General features: G+C 37.7%; 4 protein-coding genes across 7 annotated transcripts in view; 3 read left to right on the forward strand and 1 right to left on the reverse strand.

Moving 5' to 3' along the window:
* LOC139969993 (uncharacterized) overlaps positions 1–24,099 on the forward strand; it is a 345,154-nt gene that overhangs the window by 211,712 nt on the left and 109,343 nt on the right. The gene's annotated exons all lie outside the window — the stretch shown is intronic.
* The window catches only part of LOC139969982 (uncharacterized), a 314,878-nt gene that overhangs the window by 109,343 nt on the left and 181,436 nt on the right, over positions 1–24,099 (reverse strand). The gene's annotated exons all lie outside the window — the stretch shown is intronic.
* LOC139970200 (uncharacterized) lies at positions 9,557–11,461 on the forward strand. Its single transcript, XM_071975839.1, has one exon. It carries the CDS (start codon positions 9,557–9,559, stop codon positions 11,459–11,461), a length of 1,905 nt encoding a protein of 634 aa, XP_071831940.1.
* On the forward strand, positions 11,468–15,778 carry LOC139969960 (uncharacterized). Its single transcript, XM_071975413.1, has 2 exons — positions 11,468–15,289; positions 15,717–15,778. The coding sequence occupies exon 1, from the start codon at positions 11,621–11,623 to the stop codon at positions 14,921–14,923; it is 3,303 nt and encodes a 1,100-aa protein (XP_071831514.1). The 5' UTR covers positions 11,468–11,620; the 3' UTR covers positions 14,924–15,289; positions 15,717–15,778.

The raw sequence follows: 24,099 nt of genomic DNA on the forward strand, positions 1-24,099 counted from the left end.
AAGATAGTCCCCTCCCTGCCGTTCTCCTTGAAAGAGTGACACAAGGGAACCTACTTGACATATAGTTCGAAACACCAACAAAGGGTAACTTTAAATGAATATCTATAAACAAAATTACACCCAATCAAATTTTGGATCGCAAATAGCTGCTCTTTCCCCCAAACATTCCTAAAAATTGACATAGGCCTACAAGTAACGGCAGTGACGTACGGTGTGAAAAATATCAATGTTTCTGAGTTAAGAGACAAGCGATAATGCCAAGAACTCTTTCGCTATATTATATACTCTGCAATAAAAACCAAATGAGTTGTAGCCTGCTGTAACGACAGAGAGGTAAACTAAGTACTATAACTAGCTTAATTCTATGACCTACATCTAGGCAAATCATATTGTATACGCAACGATGCGCTAATTTGATCTAGCTGATATTTAAATATAACTAAGCCTATACATAAATTCATAATTAGTAACTTAAGTCATTTTGTACGTACACTTCAATTCGCCTGATCCAATCTTCTCAAAAATAAAGTAAAAGATGGCTCCGTGGTGTATAATAACCACTATGGATTTCTGCACACAGCTTTATCGTTGAATATGATTTTGAGAGTGTGTGTCATAATGCAGCACATATATAGTTTAGTGAAGAGCACAACCCGGAAATGATATTGTCTTACAACACGCGATATATATATATATATATATATATATATATATATATATATATATATATATATATATATATATATAACTCTAAATTAGACCGTTGGGCGACATAGGATAAAAAGAGCACTTAGGGCAACATTGGCAATTTAATGTTATTCCATCACACTGGACCATTGTAAAGACTCCAGTTTGAGTGCTTTTAAAAATAATCCTTTTGCAAAATACAAATACCAAGGATTTTAATTAAAGTTGTCCTATGTAAATTTATCTCTTTTCACAACACTTAGGGCGACATAGAATAAAAACAGCACTAAGGGCGACATCGGCAATTTAATGTTATTCCATCACACTGGACCACTGTTAGGACTCCAGTATGGGTACTATTGATAGTAACCCCTTTGTAAAATTAATATAGAAAATAATCTAATTAACTAAGTAATTAATTACACATATACAAGTTGTCCTATGTGAATTTATCTCTTTTCACAACACTTAGGGCGACATAAAATAAAAACAGCACTTAGGGCAACATTGGCAATTTAATGTTATTCCATCACACTGGACCACTGTTAGGACTCCAGTATGGGTACTATTGATAGTAACCCCTTTGTAAAATAAATATAGAAAATAATCTAATTAACTAAGTAATTAATTACACATATACAAGTTGTCCTATGTGAATTTATCTCTTTTCACAACACTTAGGGCGACATAGAATAAAAACAGCACTAAAGGCGACATTGGCAATTAAATGTTATTCCATCACACTGGACAACTGTTAGGACTCCAGTATGGGTACAATTGATGGAAACCCCTTTGTAAAATAAATATAGAAAATAATTTAATTAACTAAGTAATTAATTACACATATACAAGTTGTCCTATGCGAATTTATCTCTTTTTGCAACACTTAGGGCGACATAGAATAAAAACAGCACTTAGGGCAACATTGGCAATTTAATGTTATTCCATCACACTGGACCACTGTTAGGACTCCAGTATGGGTAATATTGATAGTAATCCCTTTGTAAAATAGATATAGAAAATAATTTAATTAACTAAGTAATTAATTACACATATACATGTAATACAATACTATTTTGTCACACTGGACCACTGTATATGACTCCAGTGTGGGTTCTATTCATAGAAATCCCTTTGCAAGACAATAAACCAAGTAGTTTAACTAATTAATTAATTAATAACACATATTCATGTTGGCATATGTGAATTTAGCTCTTTTCACAACACTTGGGCAACATACTGTATCATAAAAACAGCACTTAGGGCGACAGTGGCAATTTAGTGTATATTTCATGAAACTGGACCACTGTTAGGACTCCAGTATGGGTATTATTGATGTGTATCCCTTTGCACAATACATATAGCAAATAATTTAACTAATTAATTATTTAATTGCACATATACAAGTTGTCCTATGTAAATTTATCTCTTTTCACAACACTTAGGGCGACATAGAATAAAAACAGCACTAAGGGCGACATTGGCAATTTAATGTTATTCCATCACACTGGACCACTGTTAGGACTCCAGTATGGGTACTATTGATAGTAACCCATTTGTAAAATAAATATAGAAAATAATCTTATTAACTAAGTAATTAATTACACATATACAAGTTGTCCTATGTGAATTTATTTCTCTTTCACAACACTTAGTCCGACATAGAATAAAAACAGCACTAAGGTCGACATTGGCAATTAAATGTTATTCCATCACACTGAAACACTGTTAGGACTCCAGTATGGGTACTATTGATAGTAACTCCTTTGTTAAATAAATATAGAAAATCACCTAATTAACTAAGTAATTAATTACACATACACAAGTTGTCCTATTTGAATTTGTCTCTTTTCACAACACTTAGGGCGACAGTGGCAATTTAATGTATATTTCATCAAACTGGACCACTGTTAGGACTCCAGTATGGGTATTATTGATGTGTATCCCTTTGCACAATACATATAGCAAATAATTTAACTAATTTATTATTTAATTGCACATATACAAGTTGTCCTATGTAAATTTATCTCTTTTCACAACACTTAGGGCGACATAGAATAAAAACAGCACTAAGGGCAACATTGGCAATTTAATGTTATTCCATCACACTGGACCACTGTTAGGACTCCAGTATGGGTACTATTGATACAGTAGTAACCCATTTGTAAAATAAATATAGAAAATAATCTTATTAACTAAGTAATTAATTACACATATACAAGTTGTCCTATGTGAATTTATTTCTCTTTCACAACACTTAGTCCGACATAGAATAAAAACAGCACTAAGGGCGACATTGGCAATTAAATGTTATTCCATCACACTGAAACACTGTTAGGACTCCAGTATGGGTACTATTGATAGTAACTCCTTTGTTAAATAAATATAGAAAATCACCTAATTAACTAAGTAATTAATTACACATACACAAGTTGTCCTATGCGAATTTATCTCTTTTCACAACACTTAGGGCGACATAGAATAAAAACAGCACTTAGGGCAACATTGGCAATTTAATGTTATTCCATCACACTGGACCACTGTTAGGACTCCAGTATGGGTAATATTGATAGTAATCCCTTTGTAAAATAAATATAGAAAATAATTTAATTAACTAAGTGATTAATTACACATATACATGTAATACAATACTATTTTGTCACACTGGACCACTGTATAGGACTCCAGTGTGGGTTCTATTCATAGAAATCCCTTTGCAAGACAATCAAGTAGTTTAACTAATTAATTAATTAATAACACATATTCATGTTGGCATATGCGAATTTATCTCTTTTCACAACACTTAGGGCGACATAGAATAAAAACAGCACTTAGGGCAACATTGGCAATTTAATGTTATTCCATCACACTGGACCACTGTTAGGACTCCATTATGGGTAATATTGATAGTAATCCCTTTGTAAAATAAATATAGAAAATAATTTAATTAACTAAGTAATTAATTACACATATACATGTAATACAATACTATTTTGTCACACTGGACCACTGTATAGGACTCCAGTGTGGGTTATATTTATAGAAATCCCTTTGCAAGACAATAAACCAAGTAGTTTAACTAATTAATTAATTAATAACACATATTCATGTTGGCATATGTGAATTTAGCTCTTTTCACAACACTTAGGGCAACATATCATAAAAACAGCACTTAGGGCGACAGTGGCAATTTAATGTATATTTCATGAAACTGGACCACTGTTAGGACTCCAGTATGGGTATTATTTATATGTATCCCTTTGCGCAATACATATAGCAAATAAATTAACTAATTAATTATTTTATTGCACATATACAAGTTGTCCTATGTAAATTTATCTCTTTTCACAACACTTAGGGCGACATAGAATAAAAACAGCACTTAGGGCGACATTAACAATTTAATGTTATTCCATCACACTGGACCACTGTTAGGACTCCAGTATGGGTACTCTTGAAAGTTATCCCTTTGTAAAATTAATATAGCAAATAATTTAATTAACTAAGTAATTAATTACACATATACGAGTTGTCCTATGTGAATTTATCTCTTTTAACAACACTTAGGGTGACATAGCATAAAAACAACACTTAGAGCGATATTGGCAATTTAATGTTATATCATCACACTGGACCACTGTTAGGACTCCAGTATGGGTACTATGGAAAGTAATCTCTTTGTAAAATAAATATAGAAAATAATTTAATTAACTAAGTAATTAATTACACATATACGAGTTGTCCTATGTGAATTTATCTCTTTTAACAACACTTAGGGTGACATAGCATAAAAACAACACTTAGAGCGATATTGGCAATTTAATGTTATATCATCACACTGGACCACTGTTAGGACTCCAGTATGGGTACTATGGAAAGTAATCTCTTTGTAAAATAAATAAAGCAAATAATTTAATTAACTAAGTAATTAATTACACATATACGAGTTGTCCTATGTGAATTTATCTCTTTTAACAACACTTTGGGCGACATACCATAAAAACAACACTTAGGGCGACATTGGCAATTTAATGTTATATCATCACACTGGACCACTGTAAGGACTCCAGTATGGGTACTATTGAAAGTTATCCCTTTGTAAAATAAATATAGCAAATAATTTAATTAACTAAGTAATTAATTACACATATACGAGTTGTCCTATGTGAATTTATCTCTTTTAACAACACTTAGGGCGACATACCATAAAAACAACACTTAGAGCGACATTGGCAATCTAATGTTATATCATCACACTGGACCACTGTTAGGACTCCAGTATGGGTACTGTTGAAAGTTATCCCTTTGTAAAATAAAAATAGCAAATAATTTAATTAACTAAGTAATTAATTACACATATACGAGTTGTCCTATGTGAATTTATCTCTTTCCACAACACTTAGGGCGACATAGCATAAAAACAACACTTAGAGCGACATTGGCAATTCAATGTTATATCATCACACTGGACCACTGTAAGGACTCCAGTATGGGTACTATTGAAAGTTATCCCTTTGTATAATCAATATAGCAAATAATTTAATTAACTAAGTAATTAATTACACATTCCATTGAATTGATGCATTTTCACTAAAAATCAACTTAAGGTTGCAGCCATTTGAGGGAGATATTTGATATACATGACAGTTAAACTACCAAAAACAGGTTTCACCTGGCTTATAACGTGTTTCTCCTCACTGCAGCATGCATTTAACTGTCAAGTGCTGCAGGAACGAAAAATTAGCAAAATTTCCTAAAATTCAGAGTGCCCCTTTAATAGTTGGCATGATTCTAGAAATGACCAACTTTGTTTTGAGTATGAAAGTCACCTTGAGACCTTTCACCTTCTGCAAAGTTACAGGTGTCTATACGAATAGAAGTCTTTGTGTGATTTCTTGAAATAATGAGTGTGGACATGTCCCATCAGTCACAGTTTTTTAACATTTGTTTTAGTCATAAGCCAACAGAATGATTTTAGCTGTTGTTGGGGGTCCATCTATCTAGTACTACTCAAGGCTTAAGGCATGAGCAGAGATTCTTCAATTGTGTATAGGGTTATGTGCAAGACAACCTGAAACTTCTGTCCCATCAGTCACAGAATTAGGCTGCATGTGTGGTGCAATGCAAAATGGGGAAATCCAGTGCTGAAAGACAGCGAAACAGGAGGGAACGTTTGAAAGCAGAGGGGAAATATGATGCATATAAAAAAACACAATCAGTGTATCGCAAACAGTGGGCCCACAAGAAGAAGCGGGAGATGTCTTCACAACAGAAGCGTCGAGAACGTGAACAAAACGCAAATCAGAATACAGGTACAGTATATTTCTTCAAATTAATTTGTTAGACCATGTTATTGAAAACAGCTAATTGTGTCACTGACATGATGGTGACATGATGAAGTGTTCATTGACCTGTGAAGGTTATCCTGAATCAAGATTGGTATACATGTCAGATCTTTGGATTTTACTGTCCCATCAGTCACAGTATATGGTTCAGATAGTATAGCCTATATTGGACAGTTTGCAATGCCTAAAAGTATTAGTACAAGAATAGTGTCGTTCCATTCATACCTAATTTCCTAAAAAGAATGACATAACAACTATTATCATCTACAGCAGTGGCATGCACAGAGGTTTGTAGAGAGGGCTGGATCACTGCATACAGGCCCTTCTGTCCAAAATTTGAGGAATACAATATTCTTGGATCACAGAACAATGAGGCCGAGTTGAAGGAACTGGTGGGTCTATCAGGGGGAAAAAAGAACCTGAAGCACTGTACAACACACTCCTGGTTGGCAGTATCACCACAGGAGTACCCATCACACAAGTGAATTAGTTTTCACAGAACCACTAGGCTGTAACTTAAATGATGTAAGGTCCAATCCAATCATTGGTAAGGCCAGGTGGATCCTTTTCATAGTATATGTATGCCCCTTTGCCTATTAGTTTTGGCTCTTTCCTCATGGGATGTTGACCACTTTAGTGTTTTGGGGGGAAATGGAGAACATGGCTCAAAAAATGTGTATCAGACTTTCACTATATGATGGGCAGATTGGACCCTTTAAATCCACAGTTAAGAGTATCTCGGTACTTTTGCTGCCCAGGGTTAAGCTCAGCATATTGTCAATAGCTCATGTGACTTAAATGACTTCATCAATGTTGTATAATTAGTATCCTGTTCATTATCAATGTTTGCATGTTTCAAGGCTCAGCTCGTTCTGTTGTTGTTAATAAATAAAATGCAAGTTTCAAATGCATATGGATTGTGTTTCATTTTTCCAGATGTCATTACTTGATACACCGAAGTGGGATGACATGAGTCCCATACATGGGCAACATACCTCACCAAATATGGGCCCAAAACAGCTTTCCCAGTGAGGCCCCAACAAATCACACACCCATGACTCAGTCATATGGGGCTATATGAGACAGCAAGTGTGGAATGGAACAGGTTTTCCATGGGCCTGTGTCTGTTCTACATATGCCAGTTGCTTCTATGGGATGCTCATATGGCAAACCAATGTGGGACCCACACCCCCATTGGCCAACTCAAGTGGGCCCTACCTGTGATGACTATGGGTGGCTAGAGCCCAGATGACCCAAGTTTAATGCTAGTTGGCACCATATGTGGATGCAAACTGAAGTTAGTGCAAAACAAAATTTGCTATAATTTTGGAGGAGATACTGTAGCGTCCCATCAGTCACTGAGCTTCTGTCCCATCAGTCACAAGGGAAATGCCACTGTGTGAAATAGTTAATGCCAATATTCTCTCAATGGTGGTGCTCTGATATAGCTACATTAAGTAGCTACCAGGAGGGGTATTCTTTTCATTCTGAGATAGCGCTTACAAGTTAACTAAATGTACCTAAAAATGGTGGTCCGCAAATGTCCCATCAGTCACAGGGCTACTCTAAGTGCTCCCTATCTAAAAGGAACATACTTATGTGAACAGTTCTTCAATGATGGACCACAGGACAGGGGCACATACTCAAAAACCACTGCAGTGGTAGTCCAAGATGTCTGCTTTGTTAATCATAAAATATCTTTTGATACCTTCTTAAAAATAACAGTGACCATAATAATGTGAACATTTGGTGTAAGTGTATACTGAGAATAAAAAGCTTTGAAGAGGTTCAATCCAAATCATAATAACAAATGAGGAATAAACCTGTCTTTATGTTGATGTGACAAGGACTTACAGAACCAAAATAATGGCAAGTTCTTCTCAATGTCAAGAAATATTTAAAAACTTCTTGAATATGCAAATTCCTGTCATACCCATCAAACAATATTCAAAGAACACAATTGTTAGAGGAGATACTAGTTAGGCTTTTTGAAAATCTAAAACTTGAGCACATGCTTGAGTATAAAGTGCAAGAATGCCTTCATTCAAGATGTTTTCACTGAAAAAGATTATAAAAAGAGGGAGCACCAACCTAAAAATTACTGAGTTTATAGATACATTCATTATCTATTACTATTGTTAAAATATTATGTTGCAAAGGTCCCTTGTAAGAAAAGTCAACTGTGACCTTTGGGTGCATGCCCAAAGAAATTTCAATGATAAAAATGTTGAAATTCATATCGAAAATATTTCCAGGTATGTTCTTTATAAAGTTGTATGAACTGGTCTTCTTAACCCACCCCCCCACCCCCATCCCCAAGACAAGGTTTTTTGGTGGGGTGGAAGTAGATCACTTTTGCATATTTTAGTGGAGCTATGTTATGTTTCTCAAAGAATTGCATAAAAAGTTCATGTTTTGGTCCCTACATTCACTCAAATGTCCAATGAATTCTAAAGCGATTCTAACACGTGACGTCACACAGTCACATTCTGGAGGCAAGGGTGTCAATGGAGCATCAATATAGACCGGGAGCCCATAGGGTTTGGTTAGCTGGGAAGGTAATCAATTGCCTTGTACATCACAATGTTCACAGTGCATTCCTGTATATGAAACCAGACAACTGGCAAACCGGCTGTTGTGGGTGTGGCTGGGAAAGCAATTTTAAAGTCACCTAAAAGCTAACCTAGATCAGCTTTCATGGTAACCACATCAAAGTAAATACAATGTGTCAGGTATGGCCCCCTGAGCAACAAATGGCCATCGCCAGTAATTATTGGTGGTGGGGTAGCTGTTGCAGGGTAGATTCAAGGTATAGGGGAGGGCGCTCGACGGGTTTTGTACGTTTTTCTTTAAGAAACAACATGGCGACACTAACGCCTTAAGCGTGATGTTAAAGCTTACCTTTTAAAGTTCTTTTTTGGTTCATATGCATTTTATCTGTAGATGAGGGATTATTTTTAAAGGCCACAAAACTTCGGTAAGAATTACGGTGTAGTTGATTTGATTTGACATTTGTGTAGTTAAGATAAATAAGTTATTTAAGTTGTGTTTACGGTTGCACTGTTAACCATTTAGGATAAGTTACAGTGCACTATTGTTGTTGTAAGCCTAGGTTTTGTGCGTTACCTAGCTTGTATATGTGTACAAGTTCATAACCCCTCCCGGAGCGTTCATAAGCTCTTGTCCTTACTCTAGTTAATTTCTTTTGTTGTATTTTACCTTACGTGAGTGTACATTGCTTTTACTTGTATTTAGTCACAATATCGTGTGTGTTTCTAGTCCGTTATGGTATCGTCCATCTATCTTAGGAAGGCCGTTTGTGACAGTATTTCTGTATGTCTTAATGTATCTTTTTCTTGTATATTTTATTATTTTATTTTGGTTTAATTTGTTCTCGTTTGCAGTGAATCGGTTAACATAAATAAAGTTATGAGCGAGAACAAGATTCTGTTGGTGGCGTGCTTCAAGTTTTTTCCCAATTCTACATCATTCACGAAGTTTTTCTTCACCTACTGAGCTTCAATATGGCAACAAGATCAGGCAAAGAATATCAAAGGAAGTCAGCAAGCTTACCTGATGCTACCAGTAAGGGAACTCCCAACACAAAAGGAAACCTCAAGGCCAGCTCCTGCGCTGCTAAAATTGGAAAAGGTTCCACTCGATCATCAATAAAGAGCAACAAGTGTTCTACTCGCATGTCAAAGAAAAGCGAGAAGCTCGAGTTGGAACGACAACTAGCAATGCAGAAGATTGAGCTGGAGTTTAAGGAAAGGGAACTCCAACTGAAGATGGAAAGATTGAAGCTCCAGAAAGAGATGGAGAAGACTAAGGTACTACTGGAAGTGGTTGATGAAAGTGGGGAAGACGAATCGGACGAGGAAGAAGACAAAGGGTCAACCTCGTTCGTTCTAGATGAGATTCCTGAAGATGGACCCAATGACGGTGTCACAAGATTCCTCGATACAATGCCCCGTCCAACTTCGGTGGTCAAAGAAGAACACCAATACACGCTGAGAGAGTTAGTCAACTCATTTCGACTGCCTCCCATAAGAGTGGAGCAGTTCAAAGGTGACCCTTTGAAATATCCAATGTGGATCAGTACATTCGACAACCTCATTGCATCAAGAGCGAACACCGCTGCTGAGAAGCTGAACCTACTTAGTCAACACCTTGAGGGGGAACCACTCACCATGATTAGTGGCTACCTGCTTATGCAAGATAGTGTTGCATATGACAAGGCACGTAAGAAATTGCATTATTGGTATGGAGGGGATGCTGTGATCAGCCGTGCATTTCTAGGAAAGCTGGAAAATTGGCCTAAAATCAACGGGCGAGATTCTGCTGGTTTGAAGAGGTTATCGAATTTCCTTGATGAAATATGTGCAGCTAAAGGGTCAATTCATGACTTGGGGATCCTAGACTACCCCCAGGAAAACTACAAGATAATTGCTAAGCTACCCTTGTACATCGAAAGCAAATGGCGGACAGTTATTATGAAGTACAACAACAACGAAGGTCATTTCCCTTCTTTTGAGGTGTTCGCCAGGTTTATTGCTGAAAGGGCAGAAGAGGCCAACATCCCAACGTTTGATTGCCATGCTAATGAAACTGCCTCATACCAGTATCAGAGATCATCCAACAAGAAGTCCTGTGCCACAATACAGCCAAAGTCTATCTCTTGCGACCTATGCCGGGGAGATCATGAATCTGTGGTCTGCGAGCAATTCCAGCAGGCGACGCTTGACCATAGAGTTAAGTGGGTTCAAAAATGGGGACTTTGTTTTGGATGCCTTAAGTCGGGTCATAGATCCAAGTTTTGTAATAATCGCCTGAAATGCACTAAGTGTCAGAAACGACACCCAACAGAGCTTCACAGAGATGATCTGCCAGGTGTAACGAGAGAAGTAAGTCAGTCCAAAGAAGTTGCGTCGGCGTGTGGAACTAATGATGGGTTGTGCACGATGGCTATAATCCCAGTGGTTGTTAAGTCCTTAAAGAACGGCCGGGCTCTGCAGACATATGCATTCTTAGATCCGGGTTCGAGCATATCCTTTTGCACAGATCAACTAAGACAACAGTTAGGTGTTGGAGGAAGAAGAGCAAGGATACCAATTGAAACTATGGCTGCGCCATATACACTTGAAACCAGCATAGTTTCTAACTTGGCGATCAGTAACTTGGATGGGGGCAGAGACATCAAGCTGCCCAATGTCTACACCAAGGAATGCCTCCCTGTGACTAGAGAACACATACCGACGCAAAAGGATGTTGATGCCTGGGACCATCTCAGGGGCAAGGTCTCACTGAGACAGATTAATGCAGATATCGGCTTGATGATAGGGAACGCCGTTGCCGATGCGTATACACCACTTGAGATGATTACAGGGCCGCATGGCTCACCCTTTGCCCAACGTTCTCTACTGGGTTGAATCCCGTGGAGCATTGTGAGACCAGGTTCGTCCTTGAATACTCACACCGTTAACAGAGTGGAGGCGAGAGCTGTCGAGGACCATTATCAATTGACCCAATTGGTCCAACAAGCCACAAAGGTAGACTTCCCTGAGAGCCAAGGAACAGAGAGACTTGGGATGTCAGTAGCAGACAAGAAATTTGTCAAAATTATCGAGGATGGTATCGAGTCGGTAGGAGGGCGTTATGTCATTCCCTTGCCATGCATGGATCCAAATTCGATCCTACCCAATAACAAAGGACAAGCTAGGAAGAGGTTCGAAATGCTAGAAAGGCGGTTTCGACGAGACCCAGAGCTGAAAATTAAGTATGTAGAGTTCATGAACAAGATGTACGATCGTGGCTACATGGAACAAGTTTGTGAGACCTCGTATGAGGGTAGGGAGTGGTATCTTCCCCACCATCCCGTTATCAGTGACAAGAAACCAGGCAAAGTAAGGGTGGTCTTCGATTGTGCAGCCAAACAAGCCGGCGTCTCCCTGAACGACCTACTTCTACAGGGGCCGGACATCACAAACAGCCTGGTGGGTGTTCTTCTCAGGTATAGGGAAGAGAAAGTTGCGGTCATGGCCGATATCGAAGGAATGTTCCTTCAAGTTGTTGTACCACCTGAGGATCGTGATGCCCTCAGATTTCTGTGGAGGAGCAATGAGGAAGAAGAGTTAAAGATTTACAGGATGACTCGTCACCTCTTTGGAGCCATATCATCATCGGCCATTGCCAACAGGGCACTTCAGAAGACAGGAGAAGACCATGGACACAAATATAGTCCTGATGTACGGAAGGCTATCCGGGATTCATTTTACGTAGACGACTGTCTGGCAACAGCTTCAGACAGTTCCAAGGCCATGGCATTAGCAAAGGGCCTGACTGATTTGTGTGTTCAAGGCGGGTTCAGACTCACGAAATGGACGTCGAATAGTAAGGAGGTACTAGCCTCTATCCCCAGCGACGATCGAGCTCCAGAGTTGAAGTCATTAGATCTCAACCAGCAGGGCATTCCAATCAGCCGTGCCCTTGGTGTACAGTGGTCACCGCAGACTGATATGCTAAAGTTTGAAGTAACACCTGTGAAAAGGGATCACACAAGGAGAGGCCTGTTGTCTGTTGTATGTTCTCTCTTTGATCCTCTCGGATTTGTAGCTCCCTTTGTGTTGCCAGCAAAGATGCTACTGCAAGATATATGTCGCAAGGGTTTGGGATGGGATGAACCCATCGATGATGCTTCCCTGCAGATTTGGCAGCGTTGGTTGTGCGAGTTGGAGCGACTGAAGGAATGGGGTGTCCAAAGATGTGTGAAGTCTGATTTGTTTGCTGAGGTTGTTGACAGACAGCTGCATGTCTTCTCTGATGCCAGTGATACGGGTTATGGTATGTGTGCCTACCTTCGTCAAAAGGACAAAGAGGGCAATCTACAGGTTTCACTAATATTTGCTAGGAGCAGAGTCGCCCCCTTGAAGTACACATCGATTCCTCGCCTCGAGTTGACAGCTGCTACAATGGCTGCACGCCTTACCAGTATGATCTTGTTTGAGCTGGACGTGAAAGAAGTGTTCTACTGGTCTGATAGTCAGACTGTACTAAAGTACATTAGCAACGACACTCGCAGATTCAAAGCATTTGTCGCCAATAGAGTGTCGGTGATCTTGGATCTCACAAATATCAACCAGTGGCATTACGTCAACACTCATGACAATCCAGCCGATGAAGCATCCCGAGGCCAACGCATTGATGATTTCCTCAGTAATAAGAGATGGACAAATGGACCAGATTTCCTGTATCGGTCAAGTGAGGAATGGTACACCCCACAAGACCATATTGCATCGATAGACGACGACCCTGAGTTAAAGAGAGTGTGTAATGTGGTCGTCGAAAGAAACCATGCCTGCTTTGTTGACGACTTGATTGATAGGTGTTCGAGTTACTCCAAGCTCAAAAGAGTAGTGGGCACAGTCATCAAATTTACGAAGAAGGTGCGAGCGAGATGCCGGTCTGAATCTGTTTGCTGCCACTTGACTGTAGATAATTTGAAGGCTGCAGAAACGCTCATTCTTTCCCATGAGCAAAACAGGCACTTTGAGGCAGAGTTGAAAGCCCTAACCAGTGGTTCGGAGAAAGAAATCAACTCAGTGATGAGGAAAAGTCCATTGCGAACACTAGACCCCATGTTGCGAGGTGGTCTAATTGTCGTTGGAGGTAGATTGAGAAGGGCTGATTTACCTGAAGAAACCAAGCATCAGATAGTCATACCTAAGAGTTCACCAGTTGCCCGTCTTATAGTTCTGGAAACGCACAAGTCATTGGGTCACATGGGCAAGTCTGCCATCCTCGTGAGACTGTGGAAGAAGTATTGGGTAGTCGGTGCCGGAACTATCATCCGAAGTATAGTTGGCAAGTGCACCATATGCAGAAAGTACCAAGCCAAAAGAGGTGAACAAAAGATGGCTGCTCTACCAATTGAAAGGGTAACAAGTGACAGGCCGCCATTTGATCATACCGGTATTGACATGTTTGGTCCGTTTGAGATCAAAAGAGGAAGGAGTATAGTCAAAAGATATGGACTCATACTCACTTGTCTAGCCACAAGGGCCATACACCTTGAGATCCTGCACTCGGCTGACAGTGACAGCTGCTTGAATGCGCTGAGAAGATTTCTGTGCAGGAGAGGATCAATAAGTAGCATTCGAAGCGATAATGGTACCAATTTTGTTGGTACGGAGAGAACTTTGAGAGAAGCATTGAAGGCTTGGAACAAAAGCGACATCCCTGACTGGCTGGCCCAGCGAGGTATCACATGGGAGTTTAACCCTCCTGCCGCCTCCCACTTTGGTGGCATTTGGGAAGCTATGATAAGAGTTGTTAGGAAAGTTATGAACGGCATCTTAAAGGAACAGACCATGCGACTTGATGACGAAGGTCTTGCTACATTAATGTGCGAGATTGAAAACGTAGTCAATGAGAGACCCCTAACTACTGTTTCCACCCACCCGGAGGACATTAAGCCGTTGACGCCAAATATGCTGTTGACCATGAGGAGCTGTGCGTTGATGCCGCCAGGTGTATTTGACAGAAAGGATGTCTACGTCCGCAGGCGATGGCGCCAAGTCCAATATCTTGCAGACTTATTTTGGGCAAGATGGCGCAAGGAATATCTTCCACTACTGCAGAAGAGGCAAAAATGGTTCTCGCCCAAAAGAAACATCCAGAAAGGGGACGTCGTTTCTGTCGTTGACGAATCTCTGCCAAGGAACAGCTGGTTGTTGGGACGTGTGCTGGAGACCAAAGTTGACAGTAAGGGCCACGTCAGATCCTGTTGCATCAAAACACAACACTCAACACTGGAAAGACCAATCCATAAGCTATGTTTGTTGCTAGAATGTGAAGGGAAGAGTAACTACCCCTTTTCCCACCAGTTCTCTTAGGATCCTGTCCGTTACATTATGTTTTGGGTGGTGGCTAAAGGACACTATGTTATGTTTGTAATTCAAATCGACTCTTATTTGGGTTTGGTTGTTTTCTTTAATTTTTATGTTCTTATGCTTCCGCGTTTAAGTGGAACTACTAGTTTGTGTAATTGATGTTACAATTAAAGGGCCGGAATGTTGCAGGGTAGATTCAAGGTATAGGGGAGGGCGCTCGACGGGTTTTGTACGTTTTTCTTTAAGAAACAACATGGCGACACTAACGCCTTAAGCGTGATGTTAAAGCTTACCTTTTAAAGTACTTTTTTGGTTCATATGCATTTTATCTGTAGATGAGGGATTATTTTTAAAGGCCACAAAACTTCGGTAAGAATTACGGTGTAGTTGATTTGATTTGACATTTGTGTAGTTAAGATAAATAAGTTATTTAAGTTGTGTTTACGGTTGGACTGTTAACCATTTAGGATAAGTTACAGTGCACTATTGTTGTTGTAAGCCTAGGTTTTGTGCGTTACCTAGCTTGTATATGTGTACAAGTTCATAACCCCTCCCGGAGCGTTCATAAGCTCTTGTCCTTACTCTAGTTAATTTCTTTTGTTGTATTTTACCTTACGTGAGTGTACATTGCTTTTACTTGTATTTAGTCACAATATCGTGTGTGTTTCTAGTCCGTTATGGTATCGTCCATCTATCTTAGGAAGGCCGTTTGTGACAGTATTTCTGTATGTCTTAATGTATCTTTTTCTTGTATATTTTATTATTTTATTTTGGTTTAATTTGTTCTCGTTTGCAGTGAATCGGTTAACATAAATAAAGTTATGAGCGAGACCAAGATTCTGTTGGTGGCGTGCTTCAAGTTTTTTCCCAATTCTACAGTAGCTTTCCCAGCCTCACGGATGACCTAGGTCAGCTCATGAGGTAACCACTTGAAACCTATTGGAAAATGATGGTCAGGACTTCAGTTACAAGGGATGGGCATTTCCAGTCATTTTTATTGGTGGGTCCCCTGCCAGTAGACCCCCAAAATGCCCATCCCTTCATTGACCTAGGTGAGCTCATGAAGTAACCAGTTGAAAACTACTGGAAAATGATAAGAAGGACTCTATATGTGAGGGATGGGCAATTCCAGTAATTTGTATTAGTGGGGTACCCCTGCAAGTAGACCCCCAAAATGCCAATCCCCCTCATTGACCTAGGTGTGCTCATGATGTAACCAGTTGAAACCTACTGGAAAATGATAGGTATCACTTCATATGTAAGGTTTGGGCATTTCCAGAAATTTCTATTAGTGGGATACACGTGCCAGTAGACCCCCAAAAAGCCAATCCCCTCATTGACCTAGGTCTGCTCATGAAGTGTCCAGTTAAAAACTACCGAAAAATAATTAGCAGGACTCTATATGTAAGGGATGGGCAATTCCAGTAATTTATATTAGTGGGGTACCCCTGGCAGTAGACCCCCAAAAAGCCCATCCCCTCATTGACCTAGGTCGGCTCATAAGGTAACCAGTTGATACCTACTGAAAAATGATAGGTATCACTCATATGTAAGGTTTGGGCATTTCCAGAAATTTCTATTAGAGGGGTACAAGTGCCAGTAGACCCCCAAAAAGCCCATCCCCTCATTGACCTAGGTCTGCTCATGAAGTATCCAGTTAAAAACTACCGGAAAATAATTGGCAGGACTTTATATGTAAGGGATGGGCAATTCCAGTAATTTATATTAGTGGGGTACCCCTGCCAGTAGACCCCCAAAATGCCCATCCCCAATCATCTCCACCCAAACTACTTTTCACCCAAAATGTTATATCTATATACATGCAAGGCATACTTAAAGATAGGATATACCAACGTTTTGTGCAGCTTCAGCACTTTCGGAAATATATTTTTAAATTCATATCAGAGTCAGTACAATATTTGAATGTTTGTTAGCCAATATATTAATATTTATGGTATTAAATAATAATAAAAGTCCAAAACCAACATAAACTTTGCTTACAAAGTAATGACCTTCAGTACAATACAACTTTTGTGTAATCAGGGCTCTTATATCGCTTACTGAAATATTCAACTTGTCTCAATTTTGCCAACCAATAATTCTCCAATTGTGCAGCATCAGCCAATACTGCAATCCTTATCATCCACAAAAGTATGTGACTTTGTGAGCTTCGGAATTATCATCCTGGCATTTTTTAATATTAAAGGTATAATGTCATGAAATTCAAGGCAAAATGCAGTCAAGTGTTAGTTTAGTTTCTAATTATTGGTTCATACATCAGCATCCTAAACACAAGTGTTTGTTGTACCATTTATGTTGCATGATCATGTGCAGTGGAACAGATCATGATTGCACAGGAGAATACTTGTCAGCCTACAGCTGGTTTACAAGCACCACTTGTTAAACGCTCATACTGGCATTACTGTTATTGAAAGAAGATGCAATATGAACCACAGAAAATAATGCATATTTTTTTCATTAGATGCAGACATTGAAGAATTTCATTGATTTCCAATGCATATTTCTCTTCACAACATGTGAAAACAATATTCTGTATGTATAATTTGTAAAGGTGTTGTAGAACTAGGTGTTTAGCATTAGCAGTACATCAGTTAGGAATGCATTATTATGGGCTCTGTTTTGGTGTCAACACAATAACAGACTAAAACCTGCTAAATGTAGCACTTTATCATCAGGTTTCTAGTGCAATTATGTGGAAATGACAACCAGCTAAAAACTTGGGTTCTAAATTAAACTGCATAACTTTACCTTTACTTACTTACCCTCAACCATGTACATGCCCCTATGCAGTATTGTGGGTAATGTCAAATTTAATACACATCAACCAGTCACTAGTCAACAACTTCACACATCAACTTCCAGTTGCAGTATTATTGTACTTTCCATAACCTCATTATTCTTTTTGAAATGAGCGCCAAATGCAATGTGGGTTCATCTACTCAACCATCTACTCACCAAGTACGAGAACAGTCTAACTGACATCAGATGCAAATGCAAATACTATACTGTACATATGAGATTAACTACTGGCAGTTGTAACACATATTTTAAGAGAAGTAAATTATAAACTACTTTGAAAATCTATCTGCTTTAGTAGAAGATTCCAATTCGGGCTTTTTGTTCAGTGTATAGTAAAGGTTTTGAAATTATAAAAACAGAAAAAGAGCATCAATTCAGTTTTAATATGCAATACATTTTTAAATTGAAGTAAAACATTATTTAAATTCAATACAACTCATCAAATTTGTAATATAAACCTGAATGCAAATTGTTATAAAAGGGAGTTCCAATGCCCTAATAATGAAGTTTTGTAGATAAAAGGCGATAAGGATCATTAACTTAATATGATCCAATATGAAATATGACATTGTGTTTACAATTTAGCTGTATCTGGCTTATTTCTCTCTGGTGCAAACTGTTCATAAATTATTATTGAGATGATGCTGTCCCCCATAAATGGAAAAGTGCAGGATATTGACATTTTATTAATTTGGAACAAGAATTTATAATGATGTGACATGGCTTAATACTCCTTAGCCAGGTACAGTAACTCTCTTTTCTCTGCAATCACATGGTATTACAGGGCTTCAGGTTCAATTAACATACACTTAATTTGGAATACTAGTTTGTAGTATAGGTAAGTTCTTTTTCATTTGCAAAAAGGGACATCTAGTCAGGGGTAGCATGATCTATGCAGGGATTGCTCGATTTGTAATTTGAAGTTGTAACAACATTCCATTTGTATGCTATTGAAAATGTACAACCTAAGAAATCAAATATCATTTTGTTTTAATAGGAGACCTGTTCAATCATGGCTGAACCAAATTGCTTAATAGTTTTCCCAAACTACAAAGAACATGAATAACGCTTATCAATTTGAAAAAAACAAATAATGTACATGAATACAGTGGTTCAGTTTCACCCTAATTACTTTGTGTTAGTGGTTGGTAATTTTGAATTGGTGTCGATAATATGACATACTTCTCCAGTTTTCCAAAAAAAATAGGAAGATCATCTCATTAATTTCTTCTCTCACTAATTGGTTGTTTTTCTGAGACTATAACTTTAAATCTTTGTAATATTTTACAGGATCAACACACAAGATTAAATTAATCTGCCAACATACTTAACATTCTTTTCTCTGCCAGCTTCTGGCATTTGCCAGATTCATTTATAATTTTTGTTTCACAATAAACCAGTTGTATGGGACATCTTCGCCCTGTGTCTTTAGGAAGTCATTAATCTTTTTTTGATCTAGGTGCAAAAAGAAACATCAGCAAAGTATTAGCGACTTCTTAATATACAAATAAAAAAAAATGGGAAAATCACCCCCTACCCCAGCCGACAAATTAAAAAAACTGACTGAGGCAATCCCCCATTTCTAACATCCTAGTAAAAACACTGCACAACTCATGAATAATTGATGACATAATGTCCTTTCCCATATGATCAATTGTATATCATTATTCACATGAATATTTAACAGTTTAATTCAAGTGGTTTTCCACACTATACTTAATTTTTACATATGTTATCAGAAAAGACTCGTAGATGACCTCGTTCTTTAACATCATAGATGAGCCACTACTTCATCGGCCATGTTAGGTAAGAAGCATTTGCAAAACGACATTTGACCTAATATTCATGTAAAATAGCTCAATTAAATATTATAACTAGGCTAACTATTATGTTTCAATACATGCCAATAATTAATATCAACACAAATGTCCACGAATCATCTGATCATGCACATTTCAGGGTAAAATAGGGATAATTTGACACATTTGTTTACCAGAATAATAACAACATGGGTGCTAAAATATCTGATTGTGACTCATCTGACAAATCTCTCTTGCAAGTTTCCTTCTGTAGTGAGGGTGAGAGATTAAATTTTGAAAAGGAATGGGCTTGAGAAGTTAGCCTATGTTGGCAAAGGCTCTTACTATGTATATCCACCCCCCCCCCCCCCCCCAAAAAATGTGAAACACTGACCTGTTCTGTGAATTTTGACAGATTATTAACAGTATGAACTATACAGTGATGTCACTGAACCCCACATGGAATATTGTTGCTACTGAAAACTAGCTTACTCTAAGATACAGATACATGCAATAGTCAACAGTATTGTGCCTGGCTAACCATAATTATGATAGGATGGTATACATATATAGCAGACACAGTTGTCAACAAAGTTCTTGTTATTGAACTTTTTACTGTCTAGCTTGTCACTAATATGCCTAATATACATGATTACAAATTGAAACTCATGGTTTTAGTAAGTGGAATGCTGGAATGAATGATTAAAAGTAAATGGTCCATTCCATTAATTGAGGTTCCAGTTACTGACATTTTATGTGCCATTTTATGTGCCATATAGTCTTCCATATTGTTATGCTTTTAAGCTTTATGGAAGACTTCCCTCCACTTTGTACTTTTGTGGCAAACAAATAAATAAATAAATAATTAACTAATACTAAAGTCAAACATGGATCCACAATTGATTGAAGGTCTGATAAGATTTCCTGTGATTTAAGCAGATTTTTCTACCTTGCATCGTCTTTGAGGTTCCTGTGATGTATTTTCTTCTCATGGCTCTTTTCCCATATGGTATACTTCCTTACTGTAAGAAATAATATTATATCACATCAAATGGTAGAAGGTACTCAGTACTAGTAAATCACAGTGAAAACGTACAAAAAACACAAACTATTTTGAACTGACGTACAAGTGACCCTTGATACAATCTATACTCTCCTGCACTTCCATGAACAGGCATCTCTACACATGGAAGCACTTTCTATAACTAACATGTCATGCTTACTATAATTGCCCAAATTCATGCAAAAGCATTCAGCTTTGATATTATATGATATCACAATGCACTGTTGTACTGTTGTACCACAACCACTTTGGGGTTGATTGGTCAAGATGCCCAACAAACAATAATTTTGGCATCAGTGGGTAAGAATGAAGTACAACTGGTAGTCTGGTAACCAGTGAGATTTGGCCAAATCTTTATTCTTATATCACTATGTGTAGAGAACCATATGATGGTAAACTATGTTCACAGTGTTTCAAAATAACAATTTCAGAGCACCAGATTGGGATTGAATGTCCATACAACAAACAACTACCAGTCATTGCCTATCAGTTGTGAGCAGTGGAAGACTAAAACCTAATGAGCAGCACTGCTACTGTAAAATATACTTTGCATGTGATGAAATGATATGTGATCTAAAAATAATTGAGTAAACATAAAAGGAATTAACATAAATACTTCTATCCCTCCTATATATATATATATTGTAGTATAAATTTTTGCTTTAATGCAAATGGTAGAGATTGCAGTCCATACCTTTTTGACCCTTTGAAGTGTTGCGACGGTTGCAAACAGGGATATGATCTTCATCTCCATCACTCTCCTCATTAGTTGTTACAGCTAAAATTCAAAGCAGAAGACAGAGCTGGTTTACAGCATTATATAAAACAATATACTGGCAAGATAGTCAGAAATGCATGTTATTTGCTCATATATTTATGATCAATATCAATTTTATGTTTTCATTCCAATATCTAGCAAATATGCCCAATACAGCAGAACTTTGTCATGTGATTGTTTATCAATTGATATGCCATGTCAAGACCAGCTGTTGCACATAGGTGTAAACAGGTAAATCTTACTTTCCTTAACAATGCATTCAATTTGCTGTAACAATTGAGTGGAATATATGGTGTAATTATAATAGCACCCATACTACCTTGATTTGTCTCAACCTCTCCCCCAATTTTTTCCAACATGGGTTAGCCATATCCATAACATAACATTCTTCATTCAATTAATTTCCAAATGAATAAAGACATTCCAAATGCAATGATCATGTCACAAGTTGAAATATTTTAATGAAAAGAATATTAAAAATGTGGATAATTCACATTGGAGCTTCATGGTGGAATGTTGGCTTAAGTCAAAAGTAAAGGCAATTGATTCCACTGGTCCAATTTAATGAATAATGATGGTACAATTGCTCATACAAATTCAACAAAGCATTACAGTATGTATCATGTACACAGTAATACATGCATGTAGACATACACATGCAAAATGCTTCAGACAAGTGACAGCCTACAGTACAGTACAGTATATAATAAATATAGATCTGAAATGCTCTTATTTTAATAATATTCTTTCATACCTGTAAAATTGTGCTTCCCGTTAAGAAATACAAAAAGAAATTTTACACTCTAAGATTTTTCTGCAAGTGCATCTTTTTGTTTTTATCAAATCTATTGTGGCCCTTGCTCACACATCTCTGGTCTGTGTAATGTTCCACTGGGACAAGTCCAAATTTTCTAAATCAATTATCAATAACTTTTTAAGTGTGTAGTGTACTTGATATGAAGCTGTTGAAAGTTTAAAATCTGTTCAGCTATTCAATGTATACTAGGTTGCTGCATGAATATGGAAGAATCTCATTTGTACTTAACCTATTCTCACATGTCCAAAAAAAAAGGACGGACTGCCTCCAGTTGACTATTCACACCATGCGCATGAATCTGTCTTGAATAGGTCTGTTCATTGTACAAATCAACAAAACACTCGTTGCTGCAGGAATATAGCCCTCGAAAGTTATTGTACAAATCTCACAGCCCCACACTGAGACGGACCTACTGTACCACCGGTACAAGTACCATCGATAAACAGCTCTCTAAACCACCATGCAACAGCTCAAACAATTTGTTTGTTTCCTTTTGACAGATAAGATCAAAACCTACGTTCAGTTTTCCCCCTTAACACAGAATCCCACCACGCATACAGCCTCACACAGCTCTAAACAAAAAATAGAAGTTTCAGAGCACAAGTAAAGCAGGTTGGAAGTGAAAGTCCTAATAAAAAAAAAACAATGCTAATTGCCCATTAGGTGTTGTCGGTGGATAAAACTACATGCTTATACCTCTGATAAGTAGTAAAGTTGTAAAGTTCTGTATTTTGTCCGGGAGTGTCACTACTCAACAAGCCCCATAGGGTTTTTAGTACACTTCCTTTCACAGGTTTTGGTTCATATCTCCTATGTTGTTATATCATACTTATGTTATATTTTAAAACAATATAAATGAAATGAAAAAATGAAAGCAGCACTTCAAAAATATAGTTGCTCTAAAAATTACTATATGTGTGAAATAAGAATAAGCAAGTTACAAGGTGTTAGACACATTCATCTACTTCTCTCCTGTATATGTGTACTATTAATTGTGGTTTCAATGCAAATGGTAGAGATTGCAGTCCATACCTTGTTGACCCTTTGAAGTGTTGTGACGTTTGCAAACAGGGACATGATCTTCATCTCCATCACTCTCCTCATTACTTGTTACATCTAAAATTCAAAGCAGAACACAGAGCTGGTATAGAGCATTATATAAAACAATATACTGACAAGATAGCCAGAATAACACATGCTACTTGCTCAAGTTCCTTCAAGACAGTTGAGTAAATATGATGGGTGAAAACAGTAATAGAGGGTAGAGCAGGTAACTATGATAATGGAATTAGATGAAAAGCAGGACTGCATTGAAAAGCTATGAAGAAGGAGAGGGACAAAGTAGTTGAAACTGGTTGGAAAAGCCTTAGGGGTTGAGTTCATTATAATAAGCACTTCACATTTATCATGCCATACTCAATGGTATCAATCCTAAAATACAGTATTACAAAATGGGGTCTATGGCCTCAGTTACTCCCATCCTTTTTCCTCATGGTACACCTTTTCCCTCTTCAGAGCTTCCTTGTGGGAAATTAGCTCTCAACAATATTCTACTAGGAACTCCCCTATGATGAACTTCCTATGTGCAATACTCCATAACCTGTAACCACAAAATATGCAGTTACAGTTGGTCAAGTTAATATCATTTTCTGGCCATCATAGTACTCAAAATAATATGAGAGTTGATTACAACATGTAATTGACATTTAGGCATTCACAAGTAAAAGCCCTGTCAACCTAATAATTTGGAGACATTCTTGAATCATCTATTGTACCTCCAGGTTTACAGTATAGTTTGTACCCATGCAATATGACATAAACCTACATGAATGACCCATTTTCAATTATTTTTTGTACCTGTAGCTGATTTAAAATGATTTTGTGCAACAACAGTTAAATAAC

This window comes from Apostichopus japonicus, chromosome 7, assembly GCF_037975245.1.
Source record: "Apostichopus japonicus isolate 1M-3 chromosome 7, ASM3797524v1, whole genome shotgun sequence".
NCBI lineage: Eukaryota > Metazoa > Echinodermata > Holothuroidea > Aspidochirotida > Stichopodidae > Apostichopus > Apostichopus japonicus.